At 43.3% G+C, this 25,998-nt stretch overlaps 1 protein-coding gene across 2 annotated transcripts in view; it reads left to right on the top strand.

Annotated features, from left to right (window-relative positions):
* The first annotated feature begins 481 nt into the window (after window positions 1-481).
* The window catches only part of LOC106579012 (zinc transporter ZIP11), a 145,857-nt gene continuing 120,340 nt past the window's right edge, over window positions 482-25,998 (top strand). The window contains exons 1-4 of one of the 2 annotated variants that reach the window (XM_014158406.2): window positions 482-579; window positions 1,155-1,272; window positions 2,018-2,056; window positions 21,274-21,432. In XM_014158406.2, coding sequence (XP_014013881.1) covers window positions 1,165-1,272; window positions 2,018-2,056; window positions 21,274-21,432 — 306 coding nt within the window. In that variant the 5' untranslated portion in view covers window positions 482-579; window positions 1,155-1,164. The remainder of the gene's footprint in view (window positions 580-1,154; window positions 1,273-2,017; window positions 2,057-21,273; window positions 21,433-25,998) is intronic. The other variant, XM_014158407.1, reaches the window with a different exon arrangement.

Here is a 25,998-nt window from a genome sequence, read left to right as displayed (position 1 = left end):
TACAAATCCTCAAGCACAATAACAGACTATTCATAACAGATCATTGCAAATAACAGACCCTAGCAAATTGTCAGTGGGCTATTGAAATTCAAAAATAGCTTACAGCTTACATTCACAGAGGCACTACATGGGGTGTAACTACGTCACCTTACCTGAACTGTCCCATGCAGTGGTACTTCAACCTATTTTCTGCTACATTGCTAAACTGCTTTACCTGATCAGCTGGGCAGGACATGAGAGATTGTAAATAAAAATGACCTCCTGACAAAAGCTATATAGTGGGATATGCAAAATCAATAAAAATAATAGAAATAATACTATGCAGGAAATGATCAGTTTGAAAAAACCAAACATGACATTCATAAAACACAATTTGTAATATTGATGTTAAAGGTTAGTAGCATAGGCTGGCTATGACTTTGTGAAGGAAGGCTTATTGTCCTATCAAATTACAATACACGCCTCCAAATGCTGAAATAGCCAATGGCATCTTGCGAGGGGCAGTGCTCAACCTGTCACAGATACGTGTACAGGGAAGTAGGAAGTAAATACATTCGACTTGCGGTGCCAGAAGTGACAGTAAGTATTTTAAGTGATTTAATGAATTAAAACAAGATGAGAATATATTAATCTGTCACCGGATAACGCATGTGTCTTGGTAATGCCGTAAAACGTGTTTCGTTGCAACATAACCAGCGCAGCGAACAAAAGCAAAGTTGTATGACAGTGTCGTCTGATACTGCTAGGCCAACTCTTTGGATGATACTAGCAACGCACATTGATTTAAGATAGAGAGCCGAAAGAGACAGCTCTTTTTGACACAAATAAAGATGGAACAATGCAATAGCAAATGTTTCTCTTCTTGCTTGCCAAGCAAGTTTATTTAGCTAGCTAGACAGCTAAGCAGGACGCTTGTGGGGTTGGGCAGTAATTTGCAAACATGCCACCCTGTCACGTTTCTGAACCAACAGGATTTAGCACACACGCCTTTGTTCTACAAAATGATCTGTTATTTGGAGCACTCATATTACAGGGATTTCCTGACAATGTACCTTACATTCGTCAAGTTAGTTAGCTACTGTGACTGTGTCGTTAAAACAACCTAAAGTATCCTGTGCGGCTCCACTCCACTGTGTGCATCTCTCTGTCCCCAGGATTGGCACCATGCTTCCAGGCTACAGTCCTGTGACCCAGGCCCTGCTGGGAACCCTGTTCACCTGGGGCCTGACTGCTGCTGGGGCTGCCCTGGTCTTCATCTTCTCCAGCCGACAGGTAAGGAACTGGTACAACGTTTCTCTGTGTGTTGCTGCTGTATGATGTTTTACTGTATTGTGACACTGGTATATGCACACAAATATAGTTTATGTCCCTGGTGTGAACTCCAATATGTCCCTTAGTTTCACTAAATCAATCGCAGTATATTTGAATGGCTTCAGCAGTTCTAGTTCCATAGAAATGGAAAGTTCAATATCTTTGAAGACATACCTTACTTTCTTTTTTGTCCTTGTGAAGGGCATTTCCATGGTAACGGAATTAGACTCCGATTTAAAAAAAATATATATATATTTAAAATGTATGTTAAACAAAAAAACATTGATTTTAAAGGTTAACAAACCATACAACTGTATGCACAATGGCTACTTTGAACAATTTACACAGTCAAACAATTATTAAACATTTACTGGAAAGACTGCAGATACAAAGTTTGGTAAGAGAATTACAGTACAATATCCCTCAGTTTTATTCTGTTACCAAACTTTATTTATGCACAGTTCTTCCTGTAAATGTGTATTAGTAACATTTTTTAGTTAAAATTCTTAAAAGTAGTCATTGTGCATAGTCATGGTTTGTTAAACTTTGAAATCACATGGTTTTTGTTTGGTTTACATTTTAAAGTGAAAAATCAGTCTCAGCGTAATTCCGTTACCATGGAATTGCTCTGAACTAAACGTCACATTGGATTGTTGATGCCCTTGGTTTGACTTCACTCCTCCTTTCTCTCTGCCCCCCTTTTCAGAAGCGAATATTGGATGGAAGTCTGGGCTTTGCTGCTGGGGTAAGAAAATATGCTTTTGAACACACACACACACACACCTGTCCTTCCTTTTTTTCAAAACCCAGGGTTCCTCTGCTATCTGTCAACACGTGAATACGAGCAGATGTCAGATGTGACAGCCTTTTGAGTTGTTGTGGTGAACTCAGTTCTCTGTTTTTCAAACATTTCTTGAAGATCCTCAAAGCCAAAGGAAGGGTGAGACTTTTCCAAAGGTATTGCCTACTGCTTTACAGTGAGGGAAAAAAGTGTTTGATCCCCTGCTGATTTTGTACGTTTGCCCACTGACAAAGAATTTGCATTTTAATGAGGGAAATAAGTATTTGACCCCCTCTAAATCAGAAAGATTTCTGGCTCCCAGGTGTCTTTTATACAGGTAACGAGCTGAGATTAGGAGCACACTCTTAAAGGGAGTGCTCCTAATCTCAGCTTGTTACCTGTATAAAAGACACCTGTCCACAGAAGCAATCAATCAATCAATCAGATTCCAAACTCTCCACCATGGCCAAGACCAAAGAGCTCTCCAAGGATGTCAGGGACAAGATTGTAGACCTACACAAGGCTGGAATGGGCTACAAGACCATCGCCAAGCAGCTTGGTGAGAAGGTGACAACAGTCGGTGCGATTATTCGCAAATGGAAGAAACACAAAAGAACTGTCAATCTCCCTCGGCCTGGGGCTCCATGCAAGATCTCACCTCGTGGAGTTGCAATGATCATGAGAACGGTGAGGAATCAGCCCAGAACTACACGGGAGGATCTTGTCAATGATCTCAATGCAGCTGGGACCATAGTCACCAAGAAAACTATTGGTAACACACTACGCCGTGAAGGACAGAAATCCTGCAGTGCCCGCAAGGTCCCACTGCTCAAGAAAGCACATATACCTACCCGTTTGAAGTTTGCCAATGAACAATGGACAACTGGGTGAAAGTGTTGTGGTCAGATGAGACCAAAATGGAGCTCTTTGGCATCAACTCAACTCGCCGTGTTTGGAGGAGGAGGAATGCTGCCTATGACCCCAAGAACACCATCCCCACTGTCAAACATGGAGGTGGAAACATTATGCGTTGGGGGTGTTTTTCTGCTAAGGGGACAGGACAACTTCACCGCATCAAAGGGACGATGGACGGGGCCATGTACCGTCAAATCTTGGGTGAGAACCTCCTTCCCTCAGCCAGGGCATTGAAAATGGGTCGTGGATGGGTATTCCAGCATGACAGTGACCCAAAACACACGGCCAAGGCAACAAAGGAGTGGCTCAAGAAGAAGCACATTAAGGTCCTGGAGTGGCCTAGCCAGTCTCCAGACCTTAATCCCATAGAAAATCTGTGGAGGGAGCTGAAGGTTTGAGTTGCCAAACGTCAACCTCAACCTTAATGACTTTGAGATGATCTCTAAAAAGGAGTGGGACAAAATCCCTCCTGAGATGTGTGCAAACCTGGTGGCCAACTACAAGAAACGTCTGACCTCTGTGATTACCAACAAGGGTTTTGCCACCAAGTACTAAGTCATGTTTTGCAGAGGGGTCAAATACTTATTTCCCTCATTAAAATGCAAAACATTTTATAACATTTTTGACATGCGTTTTTCTGGATTTTTTTGTTGTTGTTCTGTCTCTCACTGTTCAAATAAACCTACCATTAACATTATAGACTGATCATTTCTTTGTCAGTGGGCAAACGTACAAAATCAGCAGGGGATCAAATACTTTTTTCCCTCACTGTATAAGAAGTCGTCTATCTTTCTGTGATAGTTTGGCAGACGCATCGCCTCCCTTACAGTTAGGGATCTGATTCGCAATTTTTTTGTTGTTGTATTTGTCTCATCGCTGCAACTCCCCAACGGGCTCGCAAGGCGATGGTCGAGTCATGCGTCCTCCGAAACATGACCCGTCAAACCACGCTTCTTAATACCCGCCTGCTTAACACGGAAGCCAGCCTCACCAATGTGTTGGAGGAAACACTGTTCAACTGACTACTGAGGTCAGCCTGAAGGCGCCCGGCCCGCCACAAGGAGTCGCTAGAGCGCGATGAGCAAAGTAAAGCCCCCCCCGCCAAACCCTCCCGTAACCCGGACGATACTGGGCCAATTGTGCGCCGCACTATGGGACTCCCGATCATTGCCGGTTGTTATATGCCTTAGACCACTGCGCCTCTCGGGAGGCCCTCTCTGATTCGGGATCTTAATTATGCATCTATTTTATACTCCCCAATATCTCGTAGAATGTAAGAAGAAGAATATTTATGTAAGGTATTGTTGCCACCACTACAAACGCTGAAAGAAGTCTACCTTTAGTAGGTGCCCATGGGGAAACTGGAAATTAAGTTAACATTTTGTAGTAAAGGTATCTCTATCCCCAAAGAATTTAATTTTCTAAGTAACATTAATATACTGATTTGATGAAAATGAAATCAAGAGAGGCAAGTGACCGCTATGGTTTCAGAGAGATTTAGTTATTTTTTAACTAGCCAGAAGTTCACAGCAGCAATCCATTTTTTCTTGGCCTAATCATAAAGTATGAGTTTATTAAATAATTCATACAAATGGGTAGAATTTATTTTTATGTTCTGGATTTTCAAATTCTGAGTGAAATTAATTTCGCAGTTGATGCTTTTACATTTTGATGCCTGCATAAAATATTTTCACTGTGAGGAGTTCAGACAGAAAACACTACAGTTTAAAAGTTTAACATTTTTTACATGACAATACATTAAGTCTTGACGTTAGGCTCTGCAGCTTCAGGGTAGCTCACTGCCATATCAAAGCTAAATCACTACCACAACAAACTTCAGGGAGTGAGCACATCATAGCGTTTTATTTAACTAGGCAAGTCAGTTAAGAACAAATTCTTATTTACAATGATGGCCTAGGAACAATGTGTCAACTGCATTGTTCAGGGGTAGAACGACAGATGTTTTACTTTGTCAGCTCGGGGATTCGATCTAGCAACCTTTAGGTTACTGGCCCAATGCTCTAACCCCTAGGCTATCTGCCGCCCCAATATCAGCTGATTTCAAACACTCAGGTTTCTGGTCTGAACTGGCTTCGCTTTATTTCTGGGCCCAACTATGGTCGAGATCTGAGCTGTTTTTAAGGGAGGAAGTAAGGAGCAGTTGATTGATCATTATGAATTAAACTATTAGCCTACACACAGTGTAGAAAAATATCTGAAAATAAGCTGCAAACATTGAGTATGTTTGTGTACCTGCTACTTTTCCTTGTGCTGGTTAACTTTAGGACTTTTCTCTTTAGGACTATTTTTGTGTCTGGACTGGAAGGGAATTTAGTAATAACATTGCAAGGCAAAATGATAATACAATCCTCCAGTTCTGCCCTATGCAGAGGCAAGGCCGAGAGCTGCTTCTACCTGCCTCTCTCATTCGTCACTCCTCCTCATGGTGACCTTCTCGCAGGCAGTGGGGCTCTGTTCATTAAAGTCTGTTGTAGGCATTTGCTCCTCCACTGCCTCACTCGCTTTGTATTCTGATGCTCACAGGTAGCTCACGCAGTCCCTGAAATGCGCTGGGAATAGTTCTTTGCTGAGGGGTTCAGTACCATTCCTCTCTCTGCTTTCTCCATCTTTACTGCTGCTCTTCCCAGCTTTTACATTTGGCTGTAAAGTCTTGCATCTTGGACCGTGGCATAGACATTTATCTAGTCTTGGCAAACAAAGTCATATGCTTTGTTTTACTCTGGAGTGGGTCCCTATGGGAGGAGAGCTTGTTGAAGGAAGTGCGGTTCTATTGTTATTAGTCCCACTGGTCTCTTCAGTCATAACAAATAAACCGCAGACTAGACACAACCGAAAGGGCTGTATTCAGACAAGCATCTGTGGAAAGTTTACAGTAGAACACCACTGTGTTTAACTGTGTCTATGTCGCCTTTGGAGTGGTTGCATTTCCTCATTATTTTAGAGGTTCAGGTAGCAAGGCAAGGCAAAACATGCGTTTTTCTGGATTTTTTGTTGTTGTTATTCTGTCTCTCACTGTTCAAATAAACCTACCATTAAAATTATAGACTGATCATTTCTTTGTCAGTGGGCAAACGTACAAAATCAGCAGGGGATCAAATACTTTCCCCCCCACTGTTATGTGTCAACAAACACTGCATATGGAGAGGAAGAGATTAGTTCCAGGTAAGGAGTTGTCCAAGTTCCTTATTTATTCAGGTGTCATGCATGGCATTCCCTTCGCTTTGCTCAGGAGAAATGTGGCTTCTGAGGCATCTGCATTAGACCCAGGAGGGAGCTGTCTATAGAAACACAAGTTCCTGTCTAGAAGAAACTTCTAGAATAACAGAATGAGATGGGAAATAGATGTTTGCATTCTCTTAATTTGATCACTCTTTTGTTGCAGGAAATTCAAACTTGTAGTGGCTCCGAGGTTTAAAAAGGCTTCTAAAGTTTATAATTTCCACTATAACATTTCAGACTGGATTTTCCCTAATCGAAAATGGCGTCAACTCATACAAAAATGTCCATTAATTGTAATCCACATAATAACTCGCATGTCCTGTTGCTGCAGGATTATTTTCCTGCTGTGAGAAACTGGTCAAATTAAGAGAAGACATCTGTAAAGAACTGAGGTTGAAATTGAATCATTGATGACCTGACGTGATACAGTAGGCCATATTGTAACGGTCCACTGGGTGCAAAATGGAATTTTGAAATGAAGGAATTTCACAGGGACTTCACATGATTGGATTGGTGTTTGACGGACATTCTTACAATGCATTTGCATTTTACTTGAGTGGATGCATACATAGCCTAGTGTGGGAGAAAGAATGCAGTCAAGGAACATAAATAGTATTGAGGAATGTGGTTATTCCAGCATAAATATGCAGCATAAATATAGATCCTATAAATATATAGAAAAAAATTAATAGGGAATAAAAGAGCTATTTATATATATATATATATATATATTTATTTATTTATTTATTTTTGTGCTAAAGATGAATCATGTCTCGTTCCTTATTGGTTCCAACGTCCATGAGTTGTAGGTCTCTGTGCTTAGTTTGCATAACCTGCCACACTTGTCAAACATCAGAGTGATGGAATGTTGTGCTGGAAACTTACATTTGTCTAGAGTTGCTGTAGGCGAAAATAAACAGAACATAGAAAGCTAATCCATCTAGCTAGCTACGCTTCAATGTGTCTTGTGTTTATTTCTACATTCCATAATTCGTAATAACAAGTCATCGGTGTTGCGTTGGTATTTATCAACTTAATTCTGAGAACGTGAGCCTAGACGGACTTTTTGAAATTGGCTGCTTATTGTCCTTGGACCTTTCTGTCCAGTAGGCTCCGACAAAGACTGTTACTCATTGTGTTTGAAACTGCGATGTTCTCAGCTTTGTGTTACTTGTATAGATAAACAAACATTATGTTTTACAGGAAATTGGGGATAAACTATTCAAAGCTCAACTGGTGTCTATGGGAAGATCCTTCACTACAGTGACTGCACACGACCCTAGTTTGATTTGGGTCTACTGTGAATATGCCTTTGCCATTATAGTGTATTAACAAGCCAACAAAGGTAGAACATGGTCAATTATTTGCAGGGTTACACTTAGGTGAAAACTTGGTAATTACATCAGACATGGTAAAAACAAGTGTCAGGGTAACTAAAATGAGTTAATATGAATTAATACATACTGTGCTAACTGAACGCAAAACCAAACGAAACAAATATTTTCTAACATTGTTATACATATAATAATAGCTAGGATTATTAAACCTACATAACAAACAAATGTTTAGCATAATCATCAAAATATAGTGTGCTGTAAGTGCAGCACTTATTCATTCAGATGGAATAAGAAGCTTATGATTATGTGTACGCTCAATCATTTAATATAATTCTAATGGCCTTAACATGTAACACGTAGCCTACTGATGCAGGTGCAGTCTGTGTACAAAACATTGGAGTCTGGTCCAGTCATTCAATGCGATGGCCCTTTCCACGTTTGCGCCGTTATCGTTATGCACACTTGCTGCTCGTCATTCAGGCCCCAGGGGGCTAAAGCTTCTCTCAACCCCAGAGCAACGTTTTCTCCCGTGTGATCTCTGGGGAAGTAGCCTGTGATGTTTGCAAGCACCGACCTTTCAGTTGAAACTCCTCATCAATAAAGTGTACTGTCAAACTACTGTACTGTAGGCTCGCCTGTTCTACCAAAGGTCTGTTGTAGTCGCGTAATAATCAACACGCTCTGTTAAAACTTTTCCCTTCATTTTGTTATACAGTGTTGGGATGGTGACTTTGGAGAAATATGTGCGAGATGGAATCTTGTATATCCTGTCCCGCGTGTTTATCATCTTGTCGAAGCCGTCTTTGCAAATAGGAATCATGTCTTTGGCTGTGTGATAGCCTCTGGGATTGATATCACCTATGTGACTGCGAGATATTTTTTTGAAGACGCTATGGCATGCCTGTTTAAGATAGGTGGCTTTGGTGCTGTCGCCCCCCCCCCCCCCTCTCATGCAATCGTCATAAAGTGTGGGATGGTTCTTCTTCAAATTATTCAATATACTTGTCGCCACAATTCCGACATCGGTTTGCCTGTAGCCCGAAATACTGCCATACCACTGAAGATGCGCTCTACTTTGCCACCAAATCGATCTCGTTAGCGCTCGCAGCACTCATGTTTCCGAGGTTTACTGAGTTAAAGCCCTTTCTCTCCTCACCAGCATCTAACTGCACGCGTTAAACGGGGATGTATGTGATTGGTCAGCATTCTCTGTGAGTGTAGCGTATCTCATTGGAGGAGATACTGTAGTCTAGTTTCTGTTGTGTTAATGGAGTGACAAAGAAAGGAGAATATCGCAATATGGATATTGCACATGTCAATATCACAATTTCGATCTGAATTCAATTCATTGTGTAGACCTATCCCACGCCCACATCCATTATGGTCCTGGATACTCCAAGTTATGCTGGCAGACTCGAATTAGCATAGCTGGAGGCTTGGACATGTGCAGACTACTGGACCAGATAGGCAGACATCTGTGACTGTTCAGGAAGACTACTGTAACTTTTCTTAATTACCCATTGGCTTCGTAGGTTCAACAAACAAAATAAAATTCTCAACATTTTTGTTGAAGTTTGTTGACCAATGTCGATTGCTTCAATAATGCTCAATGTCGGTGTATGTTGAAGAACATATGTAATTTTCATGATCATTATTGTACACCAGGTCCTTGCGACTTGAACAGTCCTTTCAGTTTTCTCCTACAAAAAAATGCATTTAAATGGATTCTTTGACCTATTCAGAGACAATGTGATATAGGTCATTGGTTCTTCTGCCTCACGCCTCAGTAAACAACAATCCATAAACGCTATCAAGATTGCATAGCCTATTTGAACTCTGGATAATGCACAATTTGTTGTTCCTTTTTTAGTTGATGTGGAACAGAGTGGAAAGCCTCGGTATCCATAAAATAAGGGATGCTTTCGAAAAAAAATTGATTTCTCCACATGCAGAAGCCAGATCAATCCTGACTGCTAGGCCTAATTGTGCAATATCCTGAGATGTGATGCGCTCTGACATAAAATACAGATTTTCAAATGACCCATGATGAAGGGAGACTGCTCAGCAGGTAAGCTTCTCTATTCTGAATGTCCTTTCTTCAATTGATGTTGAACGAGGTAGATGATAAAGATGTATAGATAGGTGGACATTGGCTATAAGGAAGAGCACACCTGCAGGTATGGTCATCAAATAAAAAATAAAAAACGAATTTGGTTTGTCACATGCGCCAAATACAACAGGTGTAGAACTTACTGTGAAATGCTTACTTAACCAACAATGCAGAGTTATAAAAACGTAGTTAAAAAAAAAAATGTGCTCAATAAACTAAAGGAAAAATAGTAAAGCAACAATAATGAGGATATTTCTCTCTATCACAGGAGATTAGTGGGACCTTAATTGGGGAGAAAAACACCTACCCATTCAAGGGTTTTTCTTTATACACTGCTCAAAAAAATAAAGGGAACACTTAAACAACACAATGTAACTCCAAGTCAATCACACTTCTGTGAAATCAAACTGTCCACTTAGGAAGCAACACTGATTGACAATAAATTTCACATGCTGTTGTGCAAATGGAATAGACAACAGGTGGAAATTATAGGCAATTAGCAAGACACCCCCAATAAAGGAGTGGTTCTGCAGGTGGGGAACACAGACCACTTCTCAGTTCCTATGCTTCCTGGCTGATGTTTTGGTCACTTGAATGCTGGCGGTGCTTTCACTCTAGTGGTAGCATGAGACGGAGTCTACAACCCACACAAGTGGCATAGGTAGTGCAACTCATCCAGGATGGCACATCAATGCGAGCTGTGGCAAGAAGGTTTGCTGTGTCTGTCAGCGTAGTGTCCAGTGCATGGAGGCGCTACCAGGAGACAGGCCAGTACATCAGGAGACGTGGAGGAGGCCGTAGGAGGGCAACAACCCAGCAGCAGGACCGCTACCTCCGCCTTTGTGCAAGGAGGAGCAGGAGAAGCACTGCCAGAGCCCTGCAAAATGACCTCCAGCAGGCCACAAATGTGCATGTGTCTGCTCAATTGGTCAGAAACAGACTCCATGAAGGTGGTATGAGGGCCCGACGTCCACAGGTGGGGGTTGTGCTTACAGCCCAACACCGTGCAGGACGTTTGGCATTTGCCAGAGAACACCAAGATTGGCAAATTCGCCACTGGCGCCCTGTGCTCTTCACAGATGAAAGCAGGTTCACACTGAGCACATGTGACAGACGTGACAGTCTGGAGACGCCGTGGAGAACGTTCTGCTGCCTGCAACATCCTCCAGCATGACCGGTTTGGCGGTGGGTCAGTCATGGTGTGGGGTGGCATTTCTTTGGGGGGCCGCACAGCCCTCCATGTGCTCGCCAGAGGTAGCCTGACTGCCATTAGGTACCGAGATGAGATCCTCAGACCCCTTGTGAGAGCATATGCTGGTGCGGTTGGCCTTGGGTTCCTCCTAATGCAAGACAATGCTAGACCTCATGTGGCTGGAGTGTGTCAGCAGTACTTGCAAGAGGAAGGCATTGATGCTATGGACTGGCCCGCCCGTTCCCCAGACCTGAATCCAATTGAGCACATCTGGGACATCATGTCTCGCTCCATCCACCAACGCCACGTTGCACCAGAGACTGTCCAGGAGTTGGCGGATGCTTTAGTCCAGGTCTGGGAGGAGATCCCTCAGGAGACCATCCGCCACCTCATCAGGAGCATGCCCAGGCGTTGTAGGGAGGTCATACAGGCACGTGGAGGCCACACACACTACTGAGCCTCATTTTGACTTGTTTTAAGGACATTACATCAAAGTTGGATCAGCCTGTAGTGTGGTTTTCCACTTTAATTTTGAGTGTTACTCCAAATCCAGACCTCCATGGGTTGATAAATTGGATTTACATTGATTATTTTTGTGTGATTTTGTTGTCAGCACATTCAGCTATGTAAAGAAAAAAGTATTTAATAAGATTATTTCATTCATTCAGATCTAGGATGTGTTGTTTAAGTGTTCCCTTTATTTTTTTGAGCAATATATTTCCTACATTGTAGAATAATAGTGAAGACATCAAAACTATGAAATATCACACATGGAATCATGTAGTAACCAAAAAAGTGTTTAACAAATATAAAATATATTTTGATTTGGTATTCTTCAAAGTAGACACCTTTTGCTTTGATGACAGCTTTGCACACTCTTGACATTTTCTCAACCAGCTTCATGAGGTAGTCACCTGGAATGCATTTCCAGGTGACTGGGGCTGTTTTTCATGGTTTGGGCTAGGCCCCTTAGTTCCTGTGAAGGGAAATCTTAACGCTACAGCATACAATGGCATTCTAGGTGATTCTGTGCTTCCAACCTTGTGGCAACAGTTTGGGAAAGCCCTTTCCTGTTTCACCATGACAATGCCCCCGTACACAAGCGAGGTCCATACAGACATTTTTTGTCGATCAGTGTGGATGAATTTGACTGGCATGCTCAGAGCCCTGCCCTCAACCCCTTCGAACACCTTTGGGATGAATTGAATTGGAACGCCAACTGCGAGCCAGGCTTAATCGCCCAACATCATTGCCCGACCTCACTAATGCTCTTGTGACTGAATGGAAGTCCCTGCAGCAACCATATGTATATAGGAACCATGAATTCTGCTCTGTGTCAGACAATTCTACAGGACAATGTCAGGCCATCTGTCTGTGAGCTGAAGCTGAAGCACAGCTGCGTCATGCAGCAAGACAATGAACCAAAACACACACTCAAGTCTATATGAAAATGGCTGAACAGCAACGCATTTGAAGTTTTGGAATGGTCTAGTCAGACCTAACCACAATTGAGATGATGTGGCAGGACTTGAAACGAGCAGTTCATGCTTGAAAACCCACACATGTCGTGGAGTTACTGCAGTTTTGCACAGATGAGTGGGCCAAAATTCCTCCACAGCGACGTGAGCGACTAATCAACAACTACAGGAAGCGTTTGGTTGGAGTCATTGCAGCTAAAGGTGGCACAACCAGTTACTGAGTGTAAGGGGGCAATTACTTTTTCACACAAGGGGCGTTGGGTGTTACATAACTTTGTTTATGAAATAGATTCAAAAAGTTTAATTGTTGTGCTATTTGTTTACTCAGGCTCCCTTTATCTAATATTAGGTTTTGGTTGAAGATCTGATTTAACATTCAGTATCAAAATATGCAAAAGTAGGGAAATCTTTTTCACGGCACTGTATCATGCCCTCTGAAGTGCGATCAACGTGGCAACCAAGCTATGTGCAGCTCAGTCATACAACACAAGTATTTGTTCAAAGAGAATGATATCTTCGTGATAGGTTTGATCATACGCATTTTCACCAGCTATTTTCATAGCTACATCGCAACACCGTATCAGTGTATCAAACTTCTGAAACTAGCATCCATTATTCTCACCTTGATACCTGAGGCTTGTTGAGACCTTAGGCTGAGAGAGAAATGACGCTCGGCTCCGGATCGTACAGGAAGGTCGTCCATGCTTCAAAATCTCGAGGACTCCACTGTCGCAGCTCAATTTCTCAGATGGCTTTTTTTTGTGTAAGCCATAAGGCCGCGAGATCTCTTGGGGGAAATTAATACAGCCTACGTCTCCCTAGTCTCCGGACCCCAGACCAAGTCTAAGGCACTGTAATTGGCAGCTAAACGCTCAGGTGGAATTGCCAATTTTCCTCCGAGATGTCCGACCCAGGGAGACCAGAGCCATATTACCAATAGGGGACTGATTATGCCGCTACATGCTTCAGACTACTTCCTGTCCTCGAGCAACAGGTGACTCCAAACCAATCATCTATTTCTTGCCAAGACCTCCATGACAAGGAGACCTCGTTGCTGTGTGGTGTAACTGACTGAGCAATATAATTGACCCCAGATTTATACATATAATTGACCCCATTTCTCCTCCACCCAGGGTGAGGAAGAATATCACGTTGAAATAATAATTGCAAAAATATCTGTGTTCAACCAGGTGACTTTGTCGTCATCGTTTGTGGAGCCCCTTTGATGAAAGACAATGAGGAAGAGCACGTTCACTGTTCAGTCCCTAAAACCTTATTTGAGTTATATAATTGACCCCAGATATACTGTGGAGATGTGCCCTCTTTCCTCCACCCAGGGTGAGGAAAAATGTCTGTGTGACTCTGCCATTGCCAGTGGAGGCTCTGTTGCTGATAATGGTAGTCGACAACGAAAAGCCTCAGTGTTCACTTTTTCAGTCCCCAAAACCTGAGAGCGAGACTAGATATCTAAATAATTGATGCAGCAGGAAGGAAGTCAGGGTAACACAAAAAACAACTCCGTATTGTGAAGAACTAATCACTTCCCCAGACAGACTGACTGACGGAGCTGCCTGTTGAAGCTTGCCTGTCGCAGCCAGCCATTGATGGAACAACGGCTGTCATCAATAACAAATCAAGGCTTTTTGTCTGCCAGAAGTTAACTTTAAAACTGGTGGCTCCATTTTGAGAAAAGAAAATAGCGTAATAATTGGATGAATATGCAGAAGTCAGACAAACCCAGCCAATAGCTCAGAGCCCCAACCTGTTCAAGTCCTAATTAATCTTATTAAACAGTGTGCAATGTGTTAAGAGTTCAGGCTCTAGGTCATAAATGAGGTTATTAGACTACCTCTATATGAGGGAGAGGTCTGATTACAGTAAGTCTTTAGGGTGGTTAAAGAGCGTTGGCGTTGAGTGTGACAGTCTACAAGTGTTCATCTAGTTGAGTTCACCCAAGATCATGAGGTTTAGATACAGTACTGAAGACTGAAAGACTGTCATTCAAATAAGGTGTGACCAACCAATCTCACACCTTTTTTTTAGCTGAGGTTCTGGTTGGGGTTGGTGCTCTCTGGATGGAGCAAATGGGTAGTTCATTGGCAGCTGAGTTCAGGTGAGGCCGAAGTAATGTTAATCGATACCACAGTCGGTTAATTGAAACGACAGAAGTGAGTCTCTTTGTGCAGACACTATTGTCATCTCTGCGGCCATGTAACCAAGGCCATCTTATTTATTTGATACTCATTGGGTTATTTTCAGCCCATTATTGAAAGTATGAGTAAGTAGATTGTGAATATTTTCTTCCCATTATGACCAGATACTATCGCTGGCTATGTTTGAGATTCTTTCCCCTTTGTAATGAACTGTGTAGTTTGATCCTCCTAATCCAATAATTGTAATATATTTTTTTCTTCTTTATCTGCAATTTTTAAACCATAATAAATAAAAATCGCTTTTGATTTTTTGGGGGGCGGTGTCCACGCACACTTAACTCTGGTTTCAGTTAGGTTACCAGCAACACTAAAAGTGCATTTTTTTGTGGCATTTTAAACAGTTTTACAGTGTAGTAATTTACGCTGTTATTGGTCTTTCTATAAACTAGTGTTCCAGTGAGGATTTCCTACACTGGACAACTTGTTACAGCTGTTGATAAGTCATTGATAATAATCAGCATTTAAAAAAAATATATAATTGCATTAAGATATTAGTGGGGGAACATAAATTCAGCAAAAGAAAAAACGTCCTCTCACTGTCAACTGCGTTTTATTTTCAGCAAACTTAACGTGTGTAAATATTTGTATGAACAAAACAAAATTCAACAACTGAGACATAAACTGAACAAGTTCCACAGACGTGTGACTAACAGAAATTGAATAATGTGTCCCTGAACAAAGGGGGGGTCAAAATCAAATGTAACAGTCAGTATCTGGTGTTGCCACCAGCTGCATTAAGTACAGCAGTGCATCTCCTTCTCATGGACTGTGCCAGATTTGCCAGTTCTTGCTGTGAGATGTTACCCTGCTCTTCCACCCAAGGCACCTGCAAGTTCCTGGATGTTTCTGGGGGGAATGGCCCTAGCCCTCACCCTCCGATCCAACAGGTCCCAGACGTGCTCAATGGGATTGAGATCCGGGCTCTTCCCTGGCCATGGCAGACACTGACATTCCTGTCTTGCAGGAACTCACGCACAGAACGAGCAGTATGGCTGGTGGCATTGTCATGCTGGAGGGTCATGTGAGGATGAGCCTGCAGGAAGGGTACCACATGAGGGAGGAGGATGTCTTCCCTGTAACACACAGCGTTGAGATTGCCTGCAATGACAACAAGCTCAGTCCGATGATGCTGTAATACACCGCCCCAGACCATGACGGACCCTCCACCCCCAAATCGATCCCGTTCCAGATTACAGGCCTCGGTGTAACGCTCATTCCTTCGACGATAAACGCGAATCCGACCATCACCCCGGTGAGACACAACCGTAACTCATCATTGAAGAGCACTTTTTGCCAGTCCGGTCTGGTCCAGCGACGGTGGGTTTGTACCCATAGGCGACATTGTTGCCGGTGATGTCTGGTGAGGACCTGCCTTACAACAGGCCTACAAGCCCTCAATCCAGCCTCTCTCAGCTTATTGCGGACAGTCTGAGCACTGATGGAGGGATTGTGCGTTCCTGGTGTAACTCGGGCAGTTGTTGTTGCCATCCTGTACCTGTCCCGCAGGTTTGATGTTCGGATGTACCGATCCTGTGCAGGTGTTGTTACACGTGGTTTGCCATTGCGAGGACGATCAGCTGTCCGTCCTGTCTCCCTGTAGCGCTGTCTTAGGCGTCGCACAGTACGGACATTGCAATTTATTGCTCTGGCCACATCTGCAGTCCTCATGACTCCTTGCAGCATGCCTAAGGGACGTTCACGGCATCTTTCTTTAGGTGTTTTTCAGAGTCAGTAGAAAGGCCTCTTTAGTGTCCTAAGTTTTCATAACTGTGACCTTAATTGCCTACCGTCTGTAAGCTGTTAGTGTCTTAACGACCGTTCCACAGGTGCATGTTTATTAATTGTTTATGGTTCATTGAACAGGCATGGGAAACAGTGTTTAAACCCTTTACAATGAATATCTGTGAAGTTATTTGGATTTTTACGAATTCTCTTTGAAAAACAGGGTCCTGAAAAAGGGACGTTTCTTTTTTTGCTGAGTTTAGCTATATTCAAGAAAATTCACGATTTGATTGAAAACATATGTTTAAACCTTTCTCATGGTTGGTGTCTTAACGGATTCGTCCAAAATCGTGTGACCTAAAACCATTACTTTTCTGTCATTGCATTTTTGGCAGTGTAAGTTGCCTTTTTACCACATATTATGCATTAATTAGTTCAATTAGACAACTTGAACCTTGTAAGAATCCTGGATCTGTCTCACGGACAGTTTTTTTTGTATAGAGATGGCAGAAATGCACTGTAACTATGTAACGTTTTGTGTCTCCTTATGTTACGGGGTGAAAACATTTTTCATAGGCACACAAATCCCCCAAAACGTATGTGATTGCAGAAATCGAATGGTTTTAACTGAAAGAGTCACCTTACCTTGATACTTGTTGAATGTGCATTTGGTGATATTTTCACACATCCTCTGAATATTCTCAATGACAGTCAAGTGACGAACAGCTGTTGTGATTGTGCATGCGCTGCAACAACAGCCCAATTGCTGGGAAAAGGTGTTTGAGTAACATTGAGAATAGTTTGTCTCATTTGTTACGCTGGTGAAGACAATTGTGCTTGGATCTAATATCCCTTGCGAATTAATATTGATCATCTGTTATCTGCTTGATTTACAGCAGGGTCTCGTTAGATTTAACAGAGGAAGCATCAAGGTAATGAGTTTGTTTTCCATATGTTTTTGTAACTCTGATTGGACACAGACTCTACTGTGCGCAGTTGTGTTGGATAGACTATTGCACAACACTTAACGCTATTCCTATTAATTATTATGGATATAATGACAACAAATTATACTGAACATAAATATTAACTCATAAACTGTTGGTCCCATGTTTTATGAGCTGAAATAAAAGATCCCAGAAATGTCCAAATGCACAAAAAGCTTATTTCTCAGATTTTGTGCACAAATCTGTTTACATCCCTGTTTGTGAGTATTTCTCCTTTGCCAATATAATCCATCCACCTGACAGGTGTGGCATATCAAGTTGCTGATTAAACAGCATGATCATTAGACAACTGTACCTTGTGCTGGGGACAATAAAATGCCTCTATAAAATGTGCAGTTTTGTCTCAAGCCAATGCCACAGGTGTCTCACGTGTTGAGGGAGCTCGCAATTGGCATGCTGACTGCAGGAATGTCCACCAGAGCTGTTGCCAGAGAATTTAATGTTAATTTCTCTACCATAAGTCACTGCCAACCTGGTTTTAGAAAATTAAAGAGTACGTATGACTAATACAATTTGATTTGATGTCAACGTTGTGAACAGAGTGCCCCGTGGTGGTGGTGGGGTTATAGTATGGGCAGACATAAGCTACAGACAACGAACACAATTGCATTTTATTGATGGCAATTTGTATGCACAGAGATACCGTGACGAGATCCTGAGGGTCATTGTCGTGCCATTTATCCGCCGCCGTCACGTTTCAGCATGAAAATGCACGGCCCCATGTTGCAAGGATCTGTACAGAATTCCTAGAAGCTGAAAATGTCCCAGTTCTTCCATGGCCTGCATACTCACCAGACATATCACCCATTGAGCATGTTTGAGATTCTCTGGATCGAGGTGTACGACTGCGTGTTCCAATTCCTGCCAATATTCAGCAACTTCGCACAGCCATTGAAAAAGAGTGGGACAACATTCCAGAGGCCACAATCTGCAGCCTGATCAACTCTATGCGAAATCCATATATTAGGGCCTAATACATTTTATTTTAATTGACTGATTTCCTTATATGAACTGTAACTAAATCTTTGTATGTTGTGTTTATATTTTTGTTCATTATACGTGGGCTTAATCACAACATGATCTGGTAATGAAATTACATAGATTTTGTTTTCCATGTTAGTCCTGCAGTTTTAAACAACAGAAGTAGCCTACTTCAACTTGAATTTGGAGTACTGGAATAGCCTACCTTGAAAATCAGACATCTCCTCAATCTGGTGCTTGAAAAGTCTTTGTAATTATTGTAGCCAATTTTAAAATTCTCCTGCTCCCTTATAATTTTCCGCAATTAAATTTTTTATCCGTTTTTGTGAGATGTGGCCACTTTTGTTAGTTTAGATATCTGTTTGGATGTCAACCCACCACCTCAAGCTCAACATCGACAAGACAGAGATGCTCTTCATCCCGGGGATGGCCTGCCCGCTCAAAGACCTCTTCATCAAGTTTGACAACTCCACAGTGTCGCCCTCCCAGAGTGCAAAGAACCTTGGCGTTCTCTGCAACATCAAAGCAGTGACTCGCACCTGCAGGTTCATGCTCTACAACATCCGTAGAGTACGACTACCTCACACAGGAAGTGTCGCAGGTCCTCATCCAGGCACTTGTCAGCTCCCGTCTAGACTTCTGCAACTCGCTTTTGGATGGGCTCCCTGCTTGTGCCATCAAACCACTACAACTTATGCAGAACGGCAGCCCGCCTGGTGTCCAACCTTCCCAAGTTCTCCCATGTCACCACGCTCCTCCGCACAGTCCACTGACCTCCAGTCAAAGCTCACATCCACTTCAAGACCACGGAACAGCAAGAGGAAGAGGAACTGCCCCCCCCCTCTAACTTCAGGCTTTGCTCAATCCCTACACCCCAATCCGAGCACTCCGTTCTGCCACCGCTGGTCTCTTGGCCCTCCGACTCAGCCCAGTTCAAGCTCTTCTCAGTCCTGCCACCCAAATGGTGGAACCAGCTTCTCCCTGAAGCTAGAATAGCAGAGTCCCTGCCCATCTTCCGAACCCACCTGAAATCCTACCTCTTCAAAGACTATCTTAAAAATATTCCCCTCCGTAAATGCATCCAATGAGTGTGTAGTCACTAGCTTGATGTAGTCATTGGGTGTTAGGAGTATGGGATCAAATACTAAACTTCTGACGACTTGAATTTTGTCCAAATACTTATGACATTTTCAATTTTCTTTATACCTTTATTTAACTAGGTAAGTCATTTAAGAACAAATTCTTATTTACAATGACTGCCTACTGGGGAACAATGGGTTAACTGCCTTGTTCAGGGGCAGAACGACAGATTTTTACCTTGTCACCTCTGGGATTCGATCCAGCAACCTTTCGGTTACTGGCCCAACGCTCTATCCACTAGGCTACCTGCCGCCCCAAAATGGGGGGACTAGATATTTAAAGTACATTTATAAACGGTAAAAAAAATGTGTGAAAGAAATGTATGAAATACACTAAAATAAAAAGTGACATTCTAAACTGTTACTTCATATGAAACATTTGATCTCAAATTCAAAAATGCTCGAGTAAAGAGACAAATGTAAAATGTTAGCTTCACTGTCTAAATGCGCATGGAATGACAATATTAAGTGTTAAGAGTTATTTTGGTAGCTGCTAGTGGGGTGCATGAAGTCAGATGATATGAATCATACTATGGTTGGTTGTCAGCCTTCACCATACTGTACATGTGCAGTCAGTGCATTGGTGAGCTCCACACAAGGGATTGATTTGCCTTTCCACTAGTGCAGCTGTCATGTGTTCTAGTATGTAAATGCTAATTGTTCCAGATTGAGGGTAATTAACATGATCACGAACCTCTAATCGACCCATAAGCCTCACCTCATTAGGCAGAGAAGTGCATGATGGGGTGTGTGTTTTATAGGACCACTGCAATGTCCTTGCCTACGAACAGTGTTTAAATATGGACATTATTTGAGCCCACTGGCGGCACTATGAACAAACAAGTCGTATCGATGACTCAGAATTAGGTCTTAATCCATTGCCTGAAGTGAGTCGGCTGGTAACCAATTCAATTTTTGCCATGGGTGTTATCCAATGCTATTATTTTTGTTCACAGAGGAGCTAGGATAATGCCATCGGTGAGACCGAAACTCAACGACAACACACACTCCTCTCCGTGGGCTTTGCTTCTCATTATTCCTCTGCTGTTCCCTAGTGGAAGGTTGAATTAATGAGTCTTTGATCAAGCTATTGGGAAGTAGTGTGTTGGATGCTCTGAGGCTGGCGGCCTTTGTGGAGGTTTCCTTTGAACTGAACAGTGCGGTGTACACACTCGCACTCCCCGATGGCTCAGGAGGAGCGAGGACCGAAACCCCAGACGTGTGTATGCATTATTCAATCATCCACCCCGTGTACTGTGGAAAGTGCCAAGGCATATAGGGATATTGTGTGTGTGTGTGTGTGTGACGTATCCCAGACGACTATTGGGTGGGGTGGGTGGGCTGGGTGGGGGTGTGTGAAATCAAATCTTCCATGGGTAAACTGAGACATCTCCAGTGACGAGGTCTAGGAGCATTGTGCTTCCCCTCCAGTTACTGTCCACTCAAAATTCATCCCTCAAAGGAAACTGTCCACAGAGTCACAGTTGCAGACTTGGAAAGTGTTATCTCTTTAGCAAGATTTCTTCAGGCCTTTTTTAAATTTTGGAGGCATTGTTTATTTTTTGCCCTCTGCCCCCTTTCGTTATTTGTGCTACTGCATTCAATTCATGCCCTCATTCCAAATGTTTCTGAGGGAATGGGGTCACCTTTATCATTCCACAACATCCCCGTTCCAAAAGAGTGAGATCCCCCCCCCGTGGACATTTTCTTTCGTCTTTCTGTTTTGGTGAACATTGGGGTGTTTTGACGCCAACTGAACGTTCCCACTCGGAGTTGAAGCCTGACTCACTGAACACAGCAGATAATAATTCCCGCTAACTGTGACTTCCTTTTTGCTTCTCCCTCAGGTGATGTTGGCGGCGTCCTATTGGTCGTTGCTGGCTCCGGCCATAGACATGGCGGAGGATTCGGGGAAGTACGGCTCGTTTGCGTTCGTCCCCGTGGCGGTGGGCTTCGCCCTGGGAGCGGCCTTTGTGTACCTGGCTGACCTCATGATGCCTGCTCTGGTGAGTCCTGCTGCTGCAGCCTCCTGGAGAGGAAATTTCTTCACACATACATAGCACTCTGACATGCCATGTCAAACACAATAGCCTAAAAAGTTGGCCTCAATACACTGTTTAAATTGTGCATAAACCACAGGTAATATCGGCCTACCTGTTGGAAATGTGGTTTAGGCGGTACAGGATAAGGGATGGAGGGAGCCACAATTTGCTGGCCTGGTCCTTCCAGACAGTAGTGACGTGAGAGAGTGGTTTGAAGCCCATCAAGTGTAATCACTCAGGCAATTACAGGTTTTCTGCTTCACCAAGTCACAACAACATATTTTTTACATGGCAGTGGATGCTCCCATTTAGATGGGAAATTAGGTTATATGATACTGTTAAACACAGTGGTTTCCGTTCTGCACTAGCTCAGTGGGAGTACCACTGATCAATTTATCAAAAATGTAAGTAGGATGTTGCAATGAGCCCAAATTGGGCTCAAGGTTATGTTTGCAGTTGGTGGTCAATTGATGTAAGCTAAACTGAAAGTAGGCTATTTGTTAAACTACATCCTAACACCCCATATTCTTCCACAGTGATTAGACATAATCACAAATCATTACAGTGGTCCTCACCATCTTCTCCTTCCTCCTCATCCGCTTCCTCCCCCTCCAGCTCCTCCTCCTTTTTCTCTACCTCCTCCACCTCCTCTCCTCCTGATCCTCCTCATCTCCTCTGGTTTCCCCAGTGTGGACAGTGGGAGGACAGAGCAGCGTAGAAATGGGGCGGGGGGCCAGGGTGCCCCCTTTGGGGGTCGGACCGGGCTGTTTGGACAGCTGCTGGTGTCACTTTTACTGGCTCCTAAGCAAACACTGGGTCCTGAATGAGAGAGGGAAGAGCAGAACACTAGAGAAGGCAGTGCTAGCCTAGCAGCAGCACCCAAGTCTGTCAACCCCCTACTGAACCCCTTCAACCTGGTGATAAGCGCTGCCCTGTTCCTGGAACTCTCTGCATCTATCTCTCTGGCTTTCTCTCCCCTATCAAAGCTACAGTTTCCCTAGTCCCGGTCTTTTGTGTGCCAGCAGCGTCTCTAGGATAAGGGGAAACAAACGTCAGGAGGTTGGGTGACGGTGGAGCAAGCTGTTGCAGGATTAAGTGTCATAGGACCAGCACAGTATCTCAGTATCTGAAGGCAAGCTCTTTGTCAGGGAGATGCTACTGACTTAACTGGACCTGGTCAAACAATAGCTAGGCCTGCATCTTTTTCTCAGGCTATTTAGTGCATTGCACATCTGCTCACCTCTGCACACCTCTCCTCTCTAAAAGAACATCCTTCTAGACTTGATTAAGCTATCCAGCCAGGTAGCTGGGTTGACTGGAGTTTCTATGATGTTAGCTTCTTATCACACCTGTGTAATAAGCACACGAATTACCCCACGTCTAGTGGTATCCATGGCAACCACAGCTGTGCACAAGTTACAAATCGGGTCACATGATTTTGCCCCTCACAATGGGAGTGTTGCATCATGGGAGATAACATTAGTTCCCATCCACAGCAAAGGGCTGAGTGTAACAATGCCAACATGTTCAGCCCCTCAAACAGATGACATCTTCCATGTTTGCTGTCTCTCGGGTGCCTGTCTCTTTTGAAATGAATGGTCAGAATGTTTAGGCCAAGTCATTGTTGCCCGTATTTACGATAGTACCCTGTTGATCACTGTCAGTGTTGACTTTCAGAATATTTATACCCCAGCTTTTGATGAATACCCATGACTACACCTAGAGACCACTGAAAGCTTCTCCTTTCTCTTGCTACACATTATCTGGGCATTTATTTGAAAGGAGAATTGAGATCTTAACCAACTGTTTTTTATTTACTTTTTTACACTCATAGCAGTCAATACAAACTGAAATCCATGAGCATACAACATATTAATGGATAAGAGCAACACAATAAAATAAAAAAAACGAGTCAAATAAATGTAAATCGATAATGTCCTGTAGTCTTAAAGTGACTCATTAATCAATGAGCAGAAATGTGGGATTGTTGACTTCATGTACCGTTCAGTTCTACACTTTGTTATGGTCAGTTTGTTTTGGCTGCGATGTTCTTGCCTGTCGCTTTGATTCGAGTCAGGGGGTAGCCAGTTTCTGAGTTTAGATTTTAGGAGGCTGACAGAGAAGTCAATGCAGAATTGTGTCAGGTCTTTCATGAAGCCAGGGTAGGGACAGGGTCTGAAGTGCCTCAATATAACTGGGTTATTATCCGAGGATGGTGCGGCATGCTCTCTTCTGAATATGCTCCAGGTCATCAGACTGGGCCTGGGTCAGTGAGCTGTGCCATGCAGGAGCGGAATTCTCCAGGGTGGGGCGTATGTAGCCTGTGTAAATGCTCATCCGGTCTTCCTGTGACAAATCAAACCTTTTTAAGGCAGCGAAAGGAGAAAAGTTTTATGTTGCTCTTGGTTACCATAGTAACAACCTGCTCGCCCCATTGCAAGTCCTGCTGTACAATTACCCCTACAATATTCACACTATCACACACTGAGATTCTGGCCCTCGATCCGGAGAGGCAGGGTTCAGTAACATTCTGCTTACATGAACCCATGTGTCAAAGTTGTTCAGGGTCTGCTGCGGTGTGCTGATGATATCTGTTGTACACGTTTGTACCAGATTTAGATTGCCAACATATTGCCACCTATTGTCAACATCCCGGGCTGCACTGTCTATGACCGCAAGGAAGATGAGAGGGGCGTAACTGGAGCCACACCGCCCGCCAGTCTGAGAGGCAGTCTTGGTGGCGTACCTGTTGTTGGCTGCTTTGAGGGCAGGTCTGACACCCAGTTGATTTTTTTAAATTTTAGGTCAAATGCCTTGGAAAAGTCAGTGGTGATGAGGGTGGTTATGGGGGATGGGATGTCTGATAGCTTGTATAAACAGTCCCGGAGGGTAACAAGTGCGTGGGAAGATGATCTTTCTGGTCTGCTTCCAAACTGTCTGTCTGGGGTCTATGTTGGGTTTTATGTCTTCCTTCATCCAGGTGGCAGCGACGCTCTCAGCAATTTTGGTAGTTGTGGTGTCCGGGCTTTTGACGGTGCTAGTTGACTGACGGAGGGTGGGTCTTGGGGATGGGCAGAACCGTGGTTTCTTTCCACTGGGAGGGGAATTCTCCTTGCTGGAATGAAGATTTGATGATGTCACAGACGTTGCTGGCGAATTCTTGTAGGATCTGCTGTGGCACGCCGTCGGGGCCGGGGGCTTTGTTGATTTTTGACCACACGCGACTTGTCATAAACCTCCGCGGGTTTGATTTCCGGGAGAGGCTGCGGGATAGGTAGGAAGGCTGATGGGGTTGTTGTGTGTATGGCAGTTAGTGATTGGCTGACCTGAGTGATCTGGTTGTTTTAATTTAATTTGCTATTCCAACTTTGTTGTTTTGACCATAGCCAGGAATATAGATTTTTAGGGAGGGTCCTTTTTTCATTCCAGCCACCAAACAGGTCTGTGCCACAGTTTTGGGTTTTCTTATATAAGATGAGCAGTCTGGTTAGAATAAAATATATTTTTCATGACGGATGGCTTTTTGAACTTTGTTCCTGTATAATTATTTCCATGCCTATATTCCTTTTGACGACGAGTGGTCAGGTTCTCGGATATCAGCTGTCGTCCACGTTCTGTCAGTAGTGTGCATATTCACAGTTAGGACAGGGACGTGATCGTTACACACAGAGGTCAATGTGCTATAGAAGGCAGTAGTCTTGAATGTCGCATAAGGTGTGTACTGTACTTCTTGCCAGGACTGGGTTGTGATCAACTTTCCAAAACTGTCCAGGCTAGATTGTCTGACAGGGCGATGCACTCACTTCTGTTTTTTTTTGGCTCTTGTTTATGATTCTGAGTGCGTTCTCTGTGTGAAAATGCAGTGATATCAACTTTGTTAATGAACAAGGTTGCTTGCAACTCATCTAGTTTGTTTAGTAGTGATTGGGTGGGGGATTTGTTAGCTAGGTAAATTGGCCTGGGTTCTTGTGGGTGGTGGTCTGGATGTGAATTAAGTTTTGCTGGACTGCATTGTTTGAAGTTCATGGGCACTCAGAGGAGGGTTTATTTCCAACAATAGTTTGAATATCCTGGGAGTTACAACCTGCTCGCTTCCCTCTCCGGCGTCTTCTCCGGCGTCTTCTCTGGCAAGGCCAAAGTAATGGGTGTCCGCATCCTTTGAAAACTTCCTGAGAATGTCAGTGAGTAGCTCTGGGATACTGAAACAGGTTGAAGTTGGTTTAATTGTCCAGTTTAGCATTTTTGGGATAGGATTTCAGGATATTTACAATCTAGACTTGATAAGCTTCAATAAAATAAAAGTTGAAGTAAAATGTGTACATACAAAAGCAATTAAATATTAAATTAGCAGGAGTAAACAACCAAGGTTGGCAACCACAGAACCTAAAGATAAAGGTGAATAAGTAACATCTGAATGAAACAAGCATAACATTATAACAAACAGCCTTATGTTCTGAAATACCAAGGCTCTCAGCTCTGCAGGACTCCTGGTGAGGAGGCAGGCCCTCAGCAGAGCTACGGGTGGGCCCG

The sequence above is a fragment of the Salmo salar genome, chromosome ssa19 (genome assembly GCF_905237065.1).
Source record: "Salmo salar chromosome ssa19, Ssal_v3.1, whole genome shotgun sequence".
NCBI classification, from domain to species: Eukaryota; Metazoa; Chordata; class Actinopteri; order Salmoniformes; family Salmonidae; genus Salmo; species Salmo salar.
This window is presented reverse-complemented; position numbering and strand designations above follow the sequence as displayed.